The sequence below is a fragment of the Mya arenaria genome, chromosome 10 (genome assembly GCF_026914265.1).
Source record: "Mya arenaria isolate MELC-2E11 chromosome 10, ASM2691426v1".
Classification (NCBI taxonomy): domain Eukaryota; kingdom Metazoa; phylum Mollusca; class Bivalvia; order Myida; family Myidae; genus Mya; species Mya arenaria.
The window spans coordinates 54,675,828-54,695,895 of record NC_069131.1 but is presented as its reverse complement, the minus strand read 5'-3'; the positions used below and the strand labels follow the sequence as shown (position 1 = coordinate 54,695,895).

General features: G+C 32.5%; 1 protein-coding gene across 2 annotated transcripts; it reads left to right on the top strand.

Annotated features, from left to right (window-relative positions):
- The first annotated feature begins 811 nt into the window (after positions 1-811).
- On the top strand, positions 812-19,812 carry LOC128204243 (multiple epidermal growth factor-like domains protein 6). 2 transcript variants are annotated; one of them, XM_052905635.1, is made up of 5 exons: positions 812-931; positions 12,464-12,536; positions 15,445-15,520; positions 16,148-17,077; positions 18,458-19,812. In XM_052905635.1, the coding sequence occupies exons 3-5, from the start codon at positions 15,460-15,462 to the stop codon at positions 18,481-18,483; spliced, it is 1,017 nt and encodes a 338-aa protein (XP_052761595.1). In that variant the 5' UTR covers positions 812-931; positions 12,464-12,536; positions 15,445-15,459; the 3' UTR covers positions 18,484-19,812. The 2 variants fall into 2 exon arrangements, 1 of the variants encoding a protein (XP_052761595.1); XR_008256137.1 differs by lacking the exon at positions 812-931 and having other exon boundaries at positions 12,375-12,536; positions 16,148-16,348.
- The last annotated feature ends 256 nt before the right edge of the window (positions 19,813-20,068 follow it).

The following is a 20,068-nucleotide window of genomic DNA, read 5'->3' as shown; positions in this document are numbered from 1 at the left end:
ACTTCATACCCATAACTAAAACCATTTCATCAGTTATTGCTTTGTCTACGCTTAATACAACTTGTTTGAATATATCTTTACCAATGTAGGATACAGTATACTAAGAATTAGTGTCTGCAATGTAGTTTTTAATTCAAAAGGTAGGTTCAAACTGTTTTGAGTTTACTGAATAGTAAATCGCCAGTTCAATTAAATATGTTATGTCTAAAACTTGATTGCGAAATAAGTGGCATTTTGTTGTGTAAGTATTATATAACCGTTGTATGTGATAATGAGGTTGTAAAACAAATCATGTAGTTGAAGTTGTCCGTATTTCATTTTTAGGCTACCTCTATTTCATGCAAACCATTGTCTTCCTGATTCTCTACCTGTGATGATCGTTCACCTTGTATAGTTCTACTGATACGTGTATAACGTAAATATAAAATCGAATATCAACAACATTCTTTAAGCTTGTATCCAATAATTGAAGTCAACGTTCACATATAATATGGGAACCTGTCTGTTGCTGTGCTGTTTTTAGTACGCATTATCAACATATTTAAGCAAAACAGTGAAAACAAGAAGTATACATCCGCCTGTGAACTACCGGCTTAATTATCAATGAATTGTATTAAATGTGTCATTCTGGTTGTGTTGTGTTCGTATGTCACCTGCCTGCAAGAAGCATATCATACTTTTAAATAGCCATTCTATTCTATATCAATGACCGAATAAGTATTAATAACAATCATTCTCTTCCTTACTTTTAATGTATACGAAATCAAATAACTAAATTATTATTTAAACATTGCGGAAGTTAATGGCGGAACGACAAAACAGGGGTCTTTAAATGGTTAAATGCATACCTTTATTTTCCCTATTGTGGTATAAAAAGAAATATGAGAATATAAGGTTTTGGCAATGTGTTAACGCCTGAAAGATAATTCGGGTAAGAATAATGTATTATAATTTTATATTTATTTTGTACAGCAATTTCATGTGGATGTCATATGCGTTGGTTTAAGTACAGGAACGTTTTACAATTACCAGATGTTCCTGTCTACCGCTTGATATAATACAGTTTTAATAGAACAACTTCACTCTGTGTTATTTATAAGTATCTGGCGATTGTATCACAATTAATAAGATCGGGTTAAGTCTGCTTTTGTGGTACGTTTTTGTCATGTCCGCTTGAGTTCAATAATAAATGTCAACTTTAGGTACAAAATTGACCAGCTTCAAACTACTAGGTATACAGTGGTGCATCTCATGACAGACCGCAGTATGAATTATTGGATGGTCTCCAAAATTCTAACTATTGTTTATTCTGCAAATTGTAAAGCTTAAGGCATTAACAGTGCACCATTGATAATTTTTATTACATATTAATAAAAGCAATGTGATCTTTATGAGTATATTTTTAATGCCTTTGCGCAAAACTGTAGATCCTTTCGGGTGTTGTAAACCTGCATTTATATGAAATAACAGTCCTAAATATAATTTTGAACCCAAAGATAGATATTCTAAAGAAATGCAGTGTCATCGCGGTGTACTTGAAAACAAGAACTTCATATAAACGCAGAAAATATAACGAAATTGAATAGGTTGAAGTTATTTGGATTCAGTTTCTTAATATATTAATATTTGGCATGAGATGACTCTGGTTTATAGCAATGTGTGTCGTCGTTTCGGGAGAAATTTTATTGAACTCGTCATATTTCACAAACCTGTTTCCAGAAAATCCTAATATTTGAAAGAACTTAAAATTAAGGAAATAATCATATACTTATGAAAGTGACCTGTTTGTTTTTAATTCAGGTATTGTAAATGATTGATGACATTAAATCGATTAAAGCAGCATTTGACGACATTCAACAATACACAGAGGTCAACACAATATGCTACTAGTACATTAGTAAACAAATTACTGCATTCCAACTGTTTTGTGAACATTGAGGAAGTTAAAGTAAGCACAGTTTTAACCCGAGTCGGATTTCAATTGATGTTAAGAGCGTATAATAGCTATCATTATTGTGATAACATCTTTCGCATACAATGTTTACGACGTTAGAAACTCAAGCTTTGTCAGATATTTTTACGGCTACTTTATCATGTAAATAGTTACATATTGATAATGAATATATCGGTTAAATATTAACGTGTCCAAATGATAGGATTAAACACAATAATTAGCGTAGAGCAAAAGTGTTCATATTGCTTTAATAGTATAGATTACCTTATTCACCAAATACCATAATATTTGGTGTTGAATTTTAACATTTATAATGAGTTTTAAATATTTTAGTTGAGATTTGATAAGCAAACTATCATCCTCCAAACCCATACCTCAGAGCTATACAACAATGTAGGTGTCATCATAGCATCAAATGAATTGCGTTGTATATCAATATCAAGAAACAATGACCGCGATGCTTTAAAAATATTGCATGGCTTTGCGAGCTGATTCACACAAAAGCTTTTCCGTTTTACAAAACTTGCCGTTAGGATTAAAACAGACGTCCACGCAGCTTACTGAAGTTGTCTACTAGGTCCAAGTTGATATCATTATAAACAAATCTGTTAAATTATTATACATTTTCCTTTAGCATACAACAACAAATACAGTTTTAAAATTTAATTAACTTCAACGTTGTCATAACTTAACAATAAGCTCTGTTAAATCTTTGAGGCCCTTATGATGTTCAGACATATGTGCAACCAGGTCATTTAAATAAAAAAGAAAATAAGAATGTGTTTTCTTCTTAACGGACTCCAAAAGAACTTGCAAATAAATTGTATAGACCATCATCACTTTTCACCCTAGATATTGCTTTTCATAAATAACTCATCTTGAAAACTTTACAATTTATATCATATAAGTTATTTTTGCCAGAGTGACACACGACTCACCAAGTAAAACGCCTTACGATAATCAGCAAATGATCTCGTGAATTAAACTTGACCGTGTGGGGTTTATGTTTATACTTTCGACTACTGGACATGTTTCTGTAGTTTTTCGAGTGTATTATGTATTCTTTTTAAATATTGTCAATCATTTAACATGACTTATTTTTATGCAGATTTGATATGCCAGATACTATCTCCTTCTAACAGATGGGTTTATAGCGTGCATTGTTATACTCTGGAACAATTCTAGGATAAAAAAAATTATTTGATTTCTCAGTATTTTTGTTCAGTTTACAAAAAAATGTTCAAAAATGAAGTCAGAAGATAGTTTGGAAACTACTTTGCCCTTCGCCTAAACAAATATGTTTAACATTGACCAGTAAGACTTTGGATCCGGGTACCTAAGATTCCTTTTGAGCCAGCCTCTTTCTAACTTTTCGTAAATTCGACTAACATTTTAATACAAATTTTATGGTTGACAAGTATCAGATAAACAAAGAAATCAAAATCTAAACGCACGAAATTCTCTACGGACTAAATGCAGCAAGAGTTCGTAATCATTTCGATTAATATTGAACCAGGATAGGTCGAGGAATATTCAGTCGACACCATATCCATTTCTATTACATCCAGTATTTTTCTAAAAACAATATTTTGACATACTGATGTGTACAACTATATGATTGCTATGAGGCTATATGAAACATAGTTTTAAACCTTTAAATTTACTTCTTAATAGGCGAGCTACGTTTGCCGGATAGCTGTATTTTGATGACTGCGTATTTGCACTGTTGCTCCCGCTGGATTATTTTTTTTGAATGTGATGACTGTATCTTCTCGTTGTGTACTTGAATACAGTTTATAGTTTAAATGATTTTTTACTTGATATTCAGTGTCTTCCACTTGCTAGATCCTATTTGGCTAAGTTTGTGGTCTTGCTTTGATTGATATATTTTGGGAATAATATAAGGTTGGGTCCAGACTGGGTTCACCCCAGTGAAATCGTGTTTCACTTACATTGCATGATATATCAATGCATGTGTTGTTTGTTTTTATTGTTTTGTGACTTTGTTTGTCTCTCCTTTATTGTGTGTTAGGCCTTAATCGTGTAAAGATGAACTTATCAAATAGTGCATTCTCTATGAGGACTTTTTAAATAGTGCTAGTGACAAAATGTAGTATCCCTGTAAGAGTCACAATTAACAATTTGTCATTCATTTGTGCATGTTTTCCTCATTTCCAGTTATCAGTAAATTGTTTGTATACAGTATATAAAACGTATCCTTATACGCAGATAAGGCACTTCGAAAGGGGTATAATAGTTAAATTAATATATAAATACGGAACATTTTCCTCTTCCTTGGATAACACTCTAAAAGGTACACACATTGAGTATACACTTTTATTACATGTTTAATGATTTTATTACGGAAGAAAGACTTCAATCATGCTTGATTCAATTTATTACGGATTGTTGGGATTAGACTGACATAGGCTGGTTTAACCCCCCAGTAGATCTTCATTTAACTGACCGTTCCCAGGCGGTTACTTACATTCATTGATAAACACCCCTAGTTTATATATGTACTGTGGTGTTTGTAGAGTTTTGAGCTGTTGTACCATGTTTCTGGCTTTTGATTATTTGTTTTGTGTGCTATGTCTTTGGCGTAAACCTTGTACAATTAAACGGGGAGTATGTTTAATTTTCGGCTACTGAGCTTGTTTCTGTAGTTTATCTTATACAAAGTGCAACACCTTTGTTATCCAAATTAATATCGCTTCTTAAAAAAAAACCTTGTTATTGTGATTTGATTATGCTCGGTCTTTACAAATACAGTTTGTATTGTGATTATTTGTTAAATATAAATTAATTGATGTCAATTTGTATGTATGTGTTTGTTTTTAAAATGTACAGCAAAGAAAAAAAAAATAGTACACCGGCTTCTTGTAGAAATATGCTGTGTTAACAAGATATTTAGATAAGATAAGTTAGTATCATATATTTATGAATATTGGATTCTTTTAAGTGTATTATTATGTTATCAAAAATACAATAAGTACTGAACTGTCTATACAGGTTTTCCAATTTAACTCAAACATGAAAAATGTTGTGAATTGTATCCGTGTAACACTATTCCACATCAACATCTTGATATTTAGACAATGACGGATTAAAGCTCAAGTGTATAGTCTCTAAAAGTGACAAAGGGGGCGCAATACAGAAACGTCTTCAGAAAATTCTAAAATATTTTAACGTAAGTGTTAAATGTCGAATTGTTATATGTCTTGAGAGTAAAATAAAACGCACAAAATATGTCCAAGTTCCTTTCAAGACGCAATGTGTTCATCCCAATTCAAATGTTTGCATGGCTGTGAAGGTGATTTATATGGGAATGACTGTTCTATGAAGTGTGCCGATCTTGACAGAAAATGTCTGAAATGCTCACAACTAAATGGGTTATGCATGCAGTGCGAAGAAGGCTTTTACCTTGAGATAAATGGAAAGTTTACCGCATGTAGTGAACCATGCATAAATAATGAGTGTGATGCTCGCAGTGGTAGATGTATTTTGGGTTGCGGTGATGGGCTATGGGGAACGCTGTGTGACAAGACTTGTAATGTTTTTTGTAAGACTTGTAACAAAACAACTGGTGACTGTATTGACTGCAAACTTGCCTTTGTGCAAAGGCCTTTTTGCAATTTAACATGTAGTCAGGGTTGTATAAACTTAGAATGTAACATGTTGAACGAATGTGTTGTCGGTTGCATTGAGGGTTACACGGGAGTAAGATGTGAAACAGGTAAGTGACGTTTATGATCTTCACAAAATGTATATGTACAGAAAATGATAGTTCTTATTTAAAATTAAATGTACATTGACAATATATATAATATATACTAAGTTAGAGCCGTGGATAGAGAGAGGTTGTCTGGCAAGGAGGATACAATAATCAAGTAATCCGTAAGCGAGTATCATGTTTATCATATGTCTTTTAAAGAAAATATAATAAATTACATTCAATTGGCATTGATTTTTTTTAACTGATAACAGATTGTGTTAATGCAACAACGTTTTTACAATATTCATCAATACTGAGTAGATTGAAACAAACCAGAGCTTTCATAAAACGATTATAATAGTGATTACACATAAACCATATATTAATTATTAGATATTGAGGAACACTTAACTAAAATATACAGAGCAAGTCTTGTTTAGTATAGACCTTATGTACATAAATAGATTGAAAAAAAGTCAGTTTCGTGGTATCGTGACCAATTGTTGATTGACGTGATCAACTTATTACCAAAAAGAAAACAAGTGAACGGCAACTTGGTTTAGTTTTGAATCGTATGCAAGTGGCAGGTTGATTCCGATAACAGGACTTCGGCATATATGATGTTTTCAAGAAACATTTGAAGTGAATTTAAATTAAACAAGACTTCTCTTATTTGTTATATCACTCCATCTATATATGCTAAGCCTATTCTTGTGGTAAAATCCGACGTTCAAATTTCAAATGAAGCGCTCCTTTAGGGCATTTACTCGCGTGCCTTTCTGCTTTGTATGCAACATGAACATACGATCTAATGCAATTAATGTTACAATGTAAGTAAGTCTTATCTGATGTTTTATTGCAGTGTTATAAAACGTATCTGTACACTTTCAGCTTCTACGTCAGGTGTAAGTTTGGGAATAACTGCAGGTATAGGACTTATCGGACTTTTTGTAGAACTTTCAGCTACCCTGTGCATAGTTTGCTTTCTCAAACAAAGGTAACGTAATTCAATTATTAACTTTTATGTGTATAATGTTCATGTTAGCGTTTGTAAGATTAACTTAAAACAACAGTTTTGTTTATTGAAGAGTCAAGGTTAATAGCAATATAATTGATAGCTTAAAAACGAACTGATAGATATAGGGACAATAAATAGTTGTATTAACCTTAAGCCTGAATTAATCAGATTAAATAAAACCAATGAAGCAGTACATCACGGACAAGAGGCGTTTGACACTGGACCTTCGAATAAAGGCTACATAATTTCATTTATAATTAGCTGACAAAGCCAAGAGCATGCGATTACAAATGGTATAATTCGTCGACCAAATCAAGTACGAGTTTATTATAAAAAGAAAACCATACTTTCAAATGTAGTATTTAAGTTTATTTTTAAAATTTTAAAAATGGTCTGTTTTAGATTGCAACACTTTGTACGAAGAATTAGACAAGAAGCAAAGCCGTACAACACAAGAGAAACAGCAATACGAAATGCTGGAGGCCTCAGCTAATCCAGTTGACAACTTCAATGCAGACGATAAAGATGAGATCTATGAGTTTGCAGCTGATACTGAATATTACAACGAACGATAAATCAATGAAATGTGCATTCATACATTACAGATATTGAACCACTCCGTTTATTCATTGTTTTAAAGTTATTAAACAATATTGTCATATTTGATGTTATGACCTATATCAACAATATAAGCTTATTAATAATGTATATATATTTAACAAACAACACAGTATCAGGACATAACATTCACATTTAACTAAAACTTATATATAATATTGTCATTGTTTTAAAAGCATTCGCAATCGTAGATAAAGTTTGTATTTAGGACCGCAAACTCGATCATATATCTCACATTTTTTATATATATATATATATATATATTAAGTATACAGATGTATGTGGGTTTTTTAAGAAATCATTTGATTTTTGAAAATTGCAAGAATGTCATAGTGATATAAAGATGTGGTGTTTGAACGTGTACATGCGTTACAACTAATACTTTAAATCATTAAATAGATATGAATGTGTATCCTTCAAATCATCGACAAAGTCAAGGCAACCTATCTTGTATAGTTTCTTCACATCGGTTGAAAACGAGGCAATGAAAATGGAATGTGCTTATAAATTAATATCAGAGTTCATAATTTTTTTAATATGTATATTTATTTTTGTAATAGCCGAACAATTCTGAATTCCTAATATTGTGGATGACAATAAAGTCTTGTGAAATAGTACAATATTATGTAAATGTTGAAGTGCAACATTGTTATCAGAAAACCTTCACTTGCAGCAGTAGACAATTTAGGTACGGAACGCTGGATTTAGCTTTGCCTTCCGTGGCAGAATCTTCTGGAGTTTATTGTCGTGTAAATGAAAAAAATATCCTGAAAAAATAGCTAGAAACTGAATGCAGTCTATACAGCAGGTTTTAAAGGAAACCGAAAATAAATCACACCTTGAAAGTAGCTATTCACATAAAAACTACCACACCTAGGCCTAAAAGGCGACTATAAAGAGCGTATCAAATGCGATCTTTATGGTGTAGAGACATTTGACATTCAATGGAAGCACCAAACTCAATGTTCCTTTAACGATAATAATCAAAAAGTGTTTACGTGTCACTGAGTAATGTGCATCCAAATGTGAACGCCATAGTGTGCTTGAAATAAAATGTAAATAACATTCACTGTTGTAAGAACCAAGTCGGTAACAGCAAGAGCAATATATACATATATAATGACTCTTTCCGTTGCTTTATGCACATCAGGATAATGCAAATTGTGTTACCGAAAATTCCAAATAGCGCATACTTCGTACAAATCACTATTCGGTATATTTTCATGGTATATTTCTCGTATAAACGTTCTTTGTTTGTTGTTTATTGTTGTTTTACTAAACCGGGAACTCGACATTCGCCGGGAATTGACTTTATACAATTAATGTAATGTGTGATATTTCTTTCTACCTACTTGATAGTAAACGCCATGGCGTATATTCCCGTTTATTCTGACAATTATATTGATTAACACAATTATACAATGCTGGATAATATCATCGATAAAGATATATTGAACCAAATGGTGAAAAACGTTATTTAAATACTTTATTTGCATTTTACGAGCAACTACAAGAAATATGGAGTGATTAGTTATCAAATAGCACATTCTGGAAGAGATATCCTTCGTGATCACAATATATATACACATTTTGAATGTAGCATTGTCTCATTTTTAAAATGCAACAATGTAAATTTTCAAAGCGCCCTATTACCCAAATTAAAAAAAAACATGTGCTATGAACTTTAACAAGTAGGCATTCTATTTCGATATAATGTAAGAGGTTTGCAAATATGCATGTGATCGCGATTTTCTTTTAAAAAGCAACCTTATACTTACTAAAAAACAATATCGCAAAATGCGTTTTACGTTATATTACTTTAAGAGTAACCCTTATCAAGATTATATAATTATCTTATATGTATAATATATTGTATGATATTTTGAATTGGTTAATAACTTTTTATGTGAAGACCTCTAGAAACATAGGTTAAAAACCCAAGAGAAGCTTACAAGTCTAGCCCCCGAGTAGGCGTTTTTATATTGCGCAAAAATTGATATAAACTTACTAACTAGGTCAAAATATCCTCCCAATACATCAAAAATCTGTTACAAACCGCCATATTGTTCCGCATCTAACATTTCCCTCACTTCAATTTCCGCAAAAAATAAATGACATTGGACACCTGATGTATGGTTATTATATACTGTGATCGTGTTTTGGTGTGTATACATTATATCATTATGCTAATTGATCTCGTTTATATGCTACGACAATATTTGGTTTCATTGACTTATACGTTGATTCCAACGAACGTTTTGTTACTATATCATTAACTGTCTGATTGACCGGTATCTGACGCCTTAACCGATTGTCCAAGGCCTAAAATGTACGCAGTCGATACGAAATATTTTCATAAAAAAACCTTATAAATAAAGTATAATTTTCATTAGATCCATATATAAACCCTTTCGGATCTATTGTTTCTAAATATTTCAACTAAAAGATAAATCCATAGCATATGTATTCATATTATTAGTGTCATTTATATGAAAACATTGTATTTTTTTCAGAAGTGAACGTGATGTGATAAAAAAAATAATACTTAAACTGAGCGGATCAGTTCTTATTTAACACTCGATTAAAAGTAATAGAATTAAAAAAGAAGGGTTTTTATCAATGTAATCTTTGCATCAGCTTGGCTAAGGATCCGGCATTAACATTTTTAAATCAGGTTAAAGACATCCGAGTTCGTTTTTTAAATGCCCAAATGGTCCTGTTGAATTTCTTATTGTTCTTCATCGAAACTTTATGTGCCATGCTACGCTAATTTGAGTTTAAATTTGTCGAAAGTACAATAAAGTACAAAATAAGGACAATTTCAAATACATGCATGAATAGTTTTATTTTCCTTGTTGTAATACGTAGTACATATCAGTTTCAACACGCAATGTTGAGGATAATCAAGATTGTAATCTTAATTTAAAGTAAGGTCTCATTTGTATAACTTGCCTTGTTTAAATAATTTACAAAGTAGGATTACATGTGCCTACTCAATTAAGATATTACGTTCAATTATTAGTTGCTATTTGGTCAAAGTTGAAATAGTATTATATACGATGTTTTACCTCATAAGCTAAATAAAACAAAACTGACGCTAGAATTATTAATACGTTTTGTAATATTGATGAAACTTGTTTCATTTCATACATTTCTAGTGCTTTCTTAATTTCTCTCCCCTGTTGAGCTATTTAAATTTTAGCTTACACGGGCTTACAAATAAAGCCTAAACGGTTACATATATAGTAGCAAGTCTTTTGGCTAAAAAGCAGACGTTGATAAGCAGATTTTAAGGTTGGCAAGTGGAGTCTCAGTGAGGACAAACATAGCCTCATGGCTAACAAGCTCAGTATTAGCGATACATATATGGTATTAAGTCTCACAAGTGGAGTATAATGGGCTACAAACACTGTCGCAGGGTTGGGGTTACAAACATTGTCTCAAGGTTGACAAGCGGGACTCAACTGACAAGCCAAATATTAGGGCTAACATGTGCAATCTCAGGACTGACAAGCAGAATATATTGGGTGACAAACATAGTATTAAGGCTGACAAGCGGAAACTTAGGGCTGACAAGCAGAGTCTGAGGGGTGACAAACATAGTCTAAAATGCTGGCATGCGGGGTCTTAGGGCTGACAAGCAAAATCTTAAGACTGACAAGCAGATTATTTTGGTTCCAATCAAAGCATTTAGGCTGAAAAGCGGAGTCTCCGGGATCAACAATATAGTATCAGGGCTGACAAACGAATTATCAAGGCTAACACGCGGAATGTTAGGGCTGACAAACAATCTCTGAAGGCTAAAAAACAGGGTCTTGGGAGTGACAAGCTTTTTCTTAGGGCTGAGAAAACTATGTGTCAAGACTGCTAAACGGAATATAAGGGTTGACAAGCATACTCTCAGGGCTATGAGTACTTGAGGTGACCAGCACCGTCTCAGGGATGACATGCGAAGTATGAATGCTAAAAAACCGTGTCCTACCCTTGACAAGTAGAATATCAAAGCTGACAAACAGAGTCTTATGGGTGACAATCATAGTATAAAGGCTGACTAGCGGTTTCGACAAATGGAGTCTCAAGGCTGTCAAGTGGAGGCTTAGGGCTGACAAGCTAACTCAGGGCTAATAATCAGAGTCTTAGAAGTAAATTAATCTCAAGCTGACAAATGGACTCTCAAAACTGACAAGCGGAGTCTTTGGGCTGATAAGCAGAATCTCAGGGCTGCCAAGCAGAGATTTATGGCTGACAGGCAGACTCTCAAGACGAACAAGGGGAGTCTCAAAGCTTGTTAATAGTGTCTCAAAGCTGACAAACGTTGCCTCAAGGTAGGCAAACAAAGTCTCTCGACTGACAAGGGGAGTCTCAAAATATATCTTCAAAGCTTTTTAGAAAAGCATGGTTATGTTACTGTTGTTCAAATTGTTTAAAGGCAAACCCCTCTGTTTGGTTGCGGAAAATAAAACATATTAGGTTTGGGAATGTCAGTATACGATTTTGTTTTCAATTTTAAGGTTCACTCAATAAAGGTGGTTTCACGATTTATTTTAATTCTTTGGTTTGGATGCATGCAATACCCGACAATAAAAGATTAAATAGAATATTTGGCATGGGACATTTTAAATTTGTATTGTAACAGATAGAAGGAATTCTTAATTGCATGTTGGTCACTGTTGGATATGACAAAGGAATTTGATAGGCATATAATAAATACTGATACATTACTCAAACGCGTTTACTGTTCAAATTTATAATAAAACATGACATTGTGTAAGTTTGTAACATGTGATCGTACTGTTGTCATAAAGAAGGGAGATTTAACTTTGGTTTATATCAACACATAACACTAAACTCAAATAAGTACAGCTGGTTTACTTCCTATTAAATCATCAACAGGTTTTTGTAATATCCGTACACTTTTCAATCCACCTCATCGGCCTCACACAAAGCTTCTTACAGTGGTAAAGATGAGCTGATATAATTCATATTCAAGGAAGATTATTTTGACTATGGTCATATAAAGAGTTGTCTGATTTTGCAAATATATTATGATCGTATTGTGAACATTTTGTTATTGCATTTGTTTCCTTCTTTCCGATAATAGGAGACACATTTGGTAGAAAGTATTCAAAACATACACTTGAACATATATATATTATAGGAGCTGTTTTTGGATAGTGGACATAACCTTGCCTTCCCTGCCTGGGTAGCACGTATTTAGCCTCACGTATCAGGTAAACCATTTTATTTACACATTTGTGTCACTGATATTGTTATGATCGGTCTCTTGAAATTTATGCTTACACGCCGAGCTCGGGCGCGATATATGAACCCCACGTGCCTCTTGTTTGTATAACCATTGGCACAGACTATAAAAATTACAGCAGTAAACTTTGTTTTCGTTCAACAAAAAAACTACTTTCGAACTAAAAACGTTGGATAATCTTTCGCTTTTTTGCATTTCTAGCATACATCATCTACACTGACATGTAACACATCCACAGTAGAATGTTTAATCTCATCTATTTAATAATCTATTTCACTTATTTACTTTCTTCAAATATTTACTTTAAATGTTGCGGAAGAAATTGATAGAAAGAGTTTAAAGTCGGTATTCAATAATTAAATGAACATTATATTTTGTAAATAGGATATCAAGTTTCCGTATTCAAAGTTACCAAAAACGATATGAGAACGTAAGAACTTTAAAATGTCTTTAGATTAGGGATGGAAACCGGATACCAAATCGGTATCCGGATATTCGTATCAAGTATTCGAATACTATCCGGATACTCGTATCAAATTGTTTTCATAATAAGTAAATTTCCTATTATATGTCACCCACCTTCTGTTGTTTGACACAAGTGTCCACTTAATTTATAATTCGTCATATGGCAATTTCACTTTTTCATTCATTCTTTCTCAGTCTTAATAATTTATAATGTATTAATCAAAGCTAAACAACTCGTTTTACGTCATAAAACTCATAATGAATACCACATAAACACCTCGCGAATTTGATAGTCACTTCGGCCGAGGTGGTTGCTTGGTTACTGCCACGTGCTTTCGAGTTTGTTATTTATCAGCAGGTTTCATGTTAAATGACGCTTTGATTATTTGATTAGTCGATTGTAATTTTATTTCATTATATTGTTTGATTTAATGCAATACCTACAATTTCTGCGGTGTTTTTGATGAAGGATATAATTGCGGAAAAGATAAGAAGACAAAAAGACGATCTGATTTTTGTTTATTTACATGCGTGTACTTTTTTTATTTATCAATAAACTAACCATGTTTACATATTGTATAAAAAAAAATAGTGGACATGGTGACGTCAAGAGTTGTCTGCCTGATGGTGGACTTTGAAGGCATAGTCGGTGGACTGCATACGGGGTGTTTTTTCATGTGATTTCTAAGATTTGAAGTTCCACCACAATATACCAGTTTAACATTACACAGTTGACACACAACACTTTTACCATCCTCGGATTTTGTGAAATACTTCCAAAAACTTGTCAATGTTGGAGGCATATTTCCGTTGTCATGATACAGGAATAACGATTAATAATTCATAACACAATTACAAGATGAAAAATGATGGAAATTTGATTGAAAAGTGAAAATAAACAAATTTGTTTTTATATTTATTGTTCAGATAGCAATAATTTATTCATGCATATTCATCAAAAATACGATTGGTCATTAATAGCTTTGATTGCACGACCCTTATCTTGTGATTGGACGATCAATTCCTGCGGATTAATGATCAATCCGTTTAATATCAACTAGTGCCAATTAGTGTCAATTAAGCACATCTGATATCATAAACAACACTTGTCATTGTAAACAAGGTCATAGAACTTCACAGGGTGCTGCACAAGGACACAATATCACGCCTTGTACAAACACCAAATTAGCAGACGATTTGTGACACATACCCACTTCGCGACAGACACTGTTGATCACCTGAAATATATCGTCTGAAAAAGTTTTATAACAATTGCTATGTCTCTGCAAAGCTATTTCATTGAAATTTTAATTCTTAACGAATATTCGAATACCCATTTTGGTATCCGAATACTTGCGTGATATCCGGATATCCGAATACTCGGATATTCGCTTCCATCCCTACTTTAGATTGTTTTATTCAAAGAAGTTTATCGTTTGTAATGGAATATTTTCACTCCGTGGTTTTCTTACTAATTGCAAATTTACGAATTGGAAGTACTGTGATATTGTTTAAAAGTAACAAAAGGCCAGTTTCTTAATCAAGGAGATATAAAAGCATAAACGACACGGCCAACAAGAGTTCAAAACAGGTCTTCATGAAAGATTGTTATTAAATATCTGCTTTTCCTAACTCATTGCATATTCAAATTACTATGACCAACTTGTGACGTGTCATAAATAAATTTGCTCAACCAATTTTAGGCTGGCTGTGATATATAAAGTAGATAAAAATCATTTGACGTTGTTTGACAGTGAGCTTTTATCATTTTATCATGATATAGCTACAACATGGAAACAATGGCTTTAATAATGTCACTCTGGCATGTGTATCATTGCAAGAGTTAAAATTGCATTCAACTCAGTTCTAAGAGATTCCAAATGGAGCATGAAATCAAGCAAGAAAAACAACAACAAAATTTAAACTAGTATTGCCTGAGAAAATAGTTATCACTTTTATCTTGCTTTAAACACATACAAATGTACTTCATTCTCTTCAAAAGGACTCGCTCAAAAATATATTTTTGAATGAACAGACCCTATAGATCAAAGGCAAAAAAGGATTGCAATTTAAAATCCACGCTTAGATTGAGTCAACAGTGTAACGGGTGCATTTCGGCAATATAAAGCATTTCCAATAACGGTTTATGAACAAACTCTTAAATAAAGCTCTATTGAAACTTAAGTATCTTGTTATCGTTTTAACAAAAATAGTTAGTCATGTTTTGTATTATTTCTTTAATTACCAAGAATTGTCTGTAAGAATTTTAAAAGTTATTATTTCTTGAGCTTATAATATAAGCTTAAAAAAGGGCTGCTGCTGCAATATTACAAATTAAACTTAGTATTTAACGTTATTTTTCATTAACCGTTAAATGTAAATACTGAATAATGTTTTTCTGACATTGACAGCGAAGAAGAAAAAAAATGATCAATCAAAGCTTGCTGGTCTGCATGGCACTAATCATTTCAAGAACATGCATCGCAGGTTTGGACTTTTTCTTTTTTTTAAATGTTATAGTTATATGATTCAATATAATAAAGATTTATTTACAAATTTAATGGGAAATACTATTAACCTAAACTTAGTAATCACATTTTGTTATTTTCATTTCTGTTAAGAATACCCTACGCAGATAACACCTAAAACAACATCAAAATCATTAAATCGAGTACTTGCCAATCGTATGCACATGCATCGAATCACAAAGTAACACAAACGTACTTACATATCACAGAAGTAATTCTATATTTAAAATTAATCATTCCAATGTTGCTCTATAATATCGACTAAAGCTTAAGCACTTGTTTTCTTACGTACAATAGCGTTATTTCCGTAAACCGTTCAAAGCACAGAAAATGTAAGACAGAAAATGAAAAGTATTTTTGAAGGGCGTAACACATCCTCCCCACTACATTGTTTTTAAGTGTCAGTTTCGGGCAGGACGCGCACGTTCACAGCTGCGTCCCAAAGTTGCATGTAACTCTGATGTTAATTTCTGGTCCCCCTTCTTTCCAATATCTTGCCCGTTTGCATACATGTACATTGGTTGTGTTTGAAAATATAACATATTGACGTATTGTACTCACATTTGTACCAATGTCTTCATTATAGCTACGGTTATTATTGACGGAAAGGAGGTAAACTGCAGTTCCAATTGTGTTTGCTGCAATGGAGGAGTTGACAGATGTGGTTATCAAGCTGGTGCAGGAGACGGTCAGAATTATTGTTTTGACGGATGTGTTGACGAAATATATGGTGAACGATGTCATAATCCTTGTTACGGGAATTGCCATACGTGTTCACAAATTACAGGTATACCATGCTTCATCTGCAAAGATTCATTTTATGATATAAATAGTAATTGTAGCAACAGCTGCTCAGTCGGATGTGATGGGGGGTCCTGTAATGACGACGGGACTTGTAGTCCATGTACCGACAATTATGAAGGAATAACATGCAATACGTGTAGACCAGGAAGATATGGAACAAACTGTAACGTTACCTGCTCAATAGGATGTCAGAATGACATTTGTAATGACGATGGAACCTGTAGCTGTCGTGAAGGTTTTTCAGGATCTTCTTGCAAAGAATGTATTTCTGGGTATTATGGGCCAAACTGTAACATTACGTGTCCAATACAATGCAGTGGCAACATGTGTTTGAGAAATGGAACATGCATTTACTGCGTCTCTGGTAATTACGGGGACTATTGCAACAAAACATGTTCTACTGGATGTTACGGTGGAAATTGTAATATTGATGGATCTTGCAGTCCATGCACGGCGAATTTCGAAGGAAGAACATGTAAAGAATGTTCACAAGGAAAATATGGTATAAATTGTTCCCTCGGTTGCTTAAACCAAAATTGCCGGTGTTCATTGTTCATGAACAATGGAAAGTGCTGTTTGTGCAAACGCGGATATTATGGGGAAAATTGCAATTTATCGTGTAGACAGATTTGCATTAACTCCGAATGCAACATGTTGGGTAAATGTCTGAATGGTTGTTCTGGAGGATACACGGGAGTAAGATGTGAGACAGGTATGATCTCGTACTTATTATCATATTTATGATACACAGCTGAATGCACATGCATAATTAATCGAACGTGGTACTGACAGCTTTTACACAAAATTCATTCAATTCATACCATACGTTTGGTTCAATTTGTACAAATCAATATTACATTCGAACATAAATGCAGCTGTGTATCTTGTTTTATCACTGTAATGCGCGACACACACATTTTGTATTTTCGAGGTGAATGTGTTATCGGAGTTGTTGTAGGGTGGCAGTTAACTTCAATGATTACAGTATTTGTTTAAAATACTATGGCATCACAAGAAACATCAGTTTACACTTTATTAGTTTAGTAAGAAAACGCTCGATACGCTAGATATATATTGAAGTTTTAGATATAAAGCGCTGTAAATGTTCATCTAAATAATCTTAATATAAAAAATACATGTTTTTATGTATTCTTTATTGTAGTATTTGTTTTCAATTTGAATACATACTGATGTGATATCCTTAAAATATGTATACGTCATTTAATTGTTTGCCTTTTACCCATAATTAGTTGATCTACCAAATGAAAAGTAAACCGTTCCTTGTCAATGGGTCGTTTTAAAAATGAATTACGTGCAGTAAAAATTGAAAGTATTTACAATTAATTTCAAAACAATGTTAGTTTGGTACTATTTTCTCGTTATCTAATACAGTAAGGAAACGTTTTGATGTCGTTTATGTAGAAAAATTAAAAACACCCGCCAAAATTGAATTTTTTATGATAAAACATAGTTGTTAATGATTGTTTATCTGCAATTTCGATGGCTGTAAATATAGGTTGTATTTTCACGCTGATTAGTAATCAAAATTTTCAAAGAGACTACGATTGTTTTAATTTGCTCGCTGTTCGCTTCCATAATTAATATTCGCGGTGCAATTATACACATGCATCTCAAAACGAAAACATAAAACATGTATCCATAATATGAATTGAGAAAATGTTATCTCATATATAAAGTTAAGTTACTGTTCATAGTTGCAATTGTGGTGTATTTAATCAGAATGAAAAGTTTAATGAAAATGTTTCATTACATTTTAGAAACAAAAATGTAAAAAATAACATAGACGTATTAAACAGTTTAATTGTCCGTATGTATTTTTCTATTTTAATTGTTCAGCAGCATTTCATCATTACATTTTTCGAAAATAAAACCCTTTAAAGCCAAAACCTGTCAATATATGGCCATTTGAATTGTCAAAACGATGTTAAACTTGTTCGTTTCATACGCATGTGAAAATAGGGTGAAAGACCGTTACGGCCTAAGAACACATGTGTCGCTGTACTTCTAGCAAAATACGATAATATACCAGATCTACATTTTGAAAATATATTTAAGTAACATTATTTTGCAGACAGCAACAAGCCGAACGAGGAATAAGATGGGGAACACAGCGCGGCAATAAAAGATCGACAGTAATATGAAATACTACAAGCCTCTGCCAATCCAGATGATAACAGTACAACAATAAGGATAATGTTGTAGCGTTTCCAGTTGAAAACAAATATTCCAAGGAAATCTTTTGCATAGATATATGTCACATTTTGAACGACTCTTTTGATAGCTTGTTTTACATTTGATTAATACTTTTGTCATGGTATGTGTTATTTATATATTTCACGACGCGTGTAAGATTTTTAATTTTAGATTTTTGACATTTACGAGGACTATACCATTAATTCTAAGAATGATCTGAACATTTTTTTTCGTTATTATGATAGTTCTATTAGACATCGTTAAATACATATATAGTTAGATATTCACCCTGCTGTCTTCATGCATTCTTGTTTCCTATATTTGATATTATTTGTTACAATATAACATCGTGATACTGATAATTTCTCTATTGTAATATCCATTGAAATATATAAAATACAGGGAAAGACCTGAAGCAAAATATGGTCACCATATCTTTTCACAATACTTACCAGGGCAACAAATTGACATTTAAATAAAAGAAAGAAAGGCATGATATATAAGCCATCTCATGTTGTGCTTGTATAATAGTATACAGTTGATCCGATGGACATTTTTATAATGATTTTACATCATAGTACGTTGCAAATGATACATAAGACCAGTCACACAAACCTTTTAAATGTTCGTATTTTGTGTTTGCCAAATTTAGTTTTAGAAAACTCTTCAAATTGATGGATGGTTAAACATTTTCTATAACAAAAGCATCGTGATTCTGGCATGTGTTCTACCGATGAAAAACAAATCAATAATGATTATTATTGAATAAAAATGTTACTCAGTTTTTAAATATTTTTGTCTCTATGAAAGATCTGAATCATTCCTATGACCACCAATATAGAGATCCTGACATAATTGGTTAAATAAAGCCGCTTGAATTATTGATTTTTTCGAGTAAAGAATGTGTTCAAAAATATTAAGCGCATACGTATGCAAAGCAATAACATGTACTACATATAAAGTCCCCAAAAATAAACAATGTGGTGAACATAGTTATACCCATATTTTTAGAAAAATAATCAACAGTTAACCAGATTTAAATATTCCGACAGTCTTTACACTGCTGTCCATAAAGGCTCTGGTTCTAATCAAAATGTTAGGAAATTCTGTAAAGTGCTTAAAATAAGAATATGTGAGTCTGCTTTGCTTTCGTATAAGAAAACTAACGCATTTGACATCTTTTAACTATATATTAACTAACAATAAATCTTATATAATTGAATGCTGTTGTTTAAGACTTTATTAAATATGGCTCAGTGGCTAGAATTAAATGACTTAAGTTGAAGTGAAGGTGTTACAAAGAAGTGCTTCTAGGGTCAAACACTGTTATGCTACCAAATACATTACTATAAATACTATCAATGATGTATATATGATAACTAGACTGCATCATTTAAACATATCCGGTACGCACTATTATATCAAAAACAAAGATTACAATTTGTAATATACGACACAGTAGTTGACAAAAAACTAAGAAATTATTAAG

Bases quoted from the DNA above. Each gene is read 5' to 3' on its own strand.
- LOC128204243 (XM_052905635.1), top strand. From the start codon at position 15,460: ATGATCAATCAAAGCTTGCTGGTCTGCATGGCACTAATCATTTCAAGA. The intron at 15,521-16,147 runs GTTTGGACTTTT...TCTTCATTATAG, and splicing joins TTCAAGAACATGCATCGCAG to CTACGGTTATTATTGACGGA. The intron at 17,078-18,457 runs GTATGATCTCGT...ATTATTTTGCAG, and splicing joins GGGAGTAAGATGTGAGACAG to ACAGCAACAAGCCGAACGAG.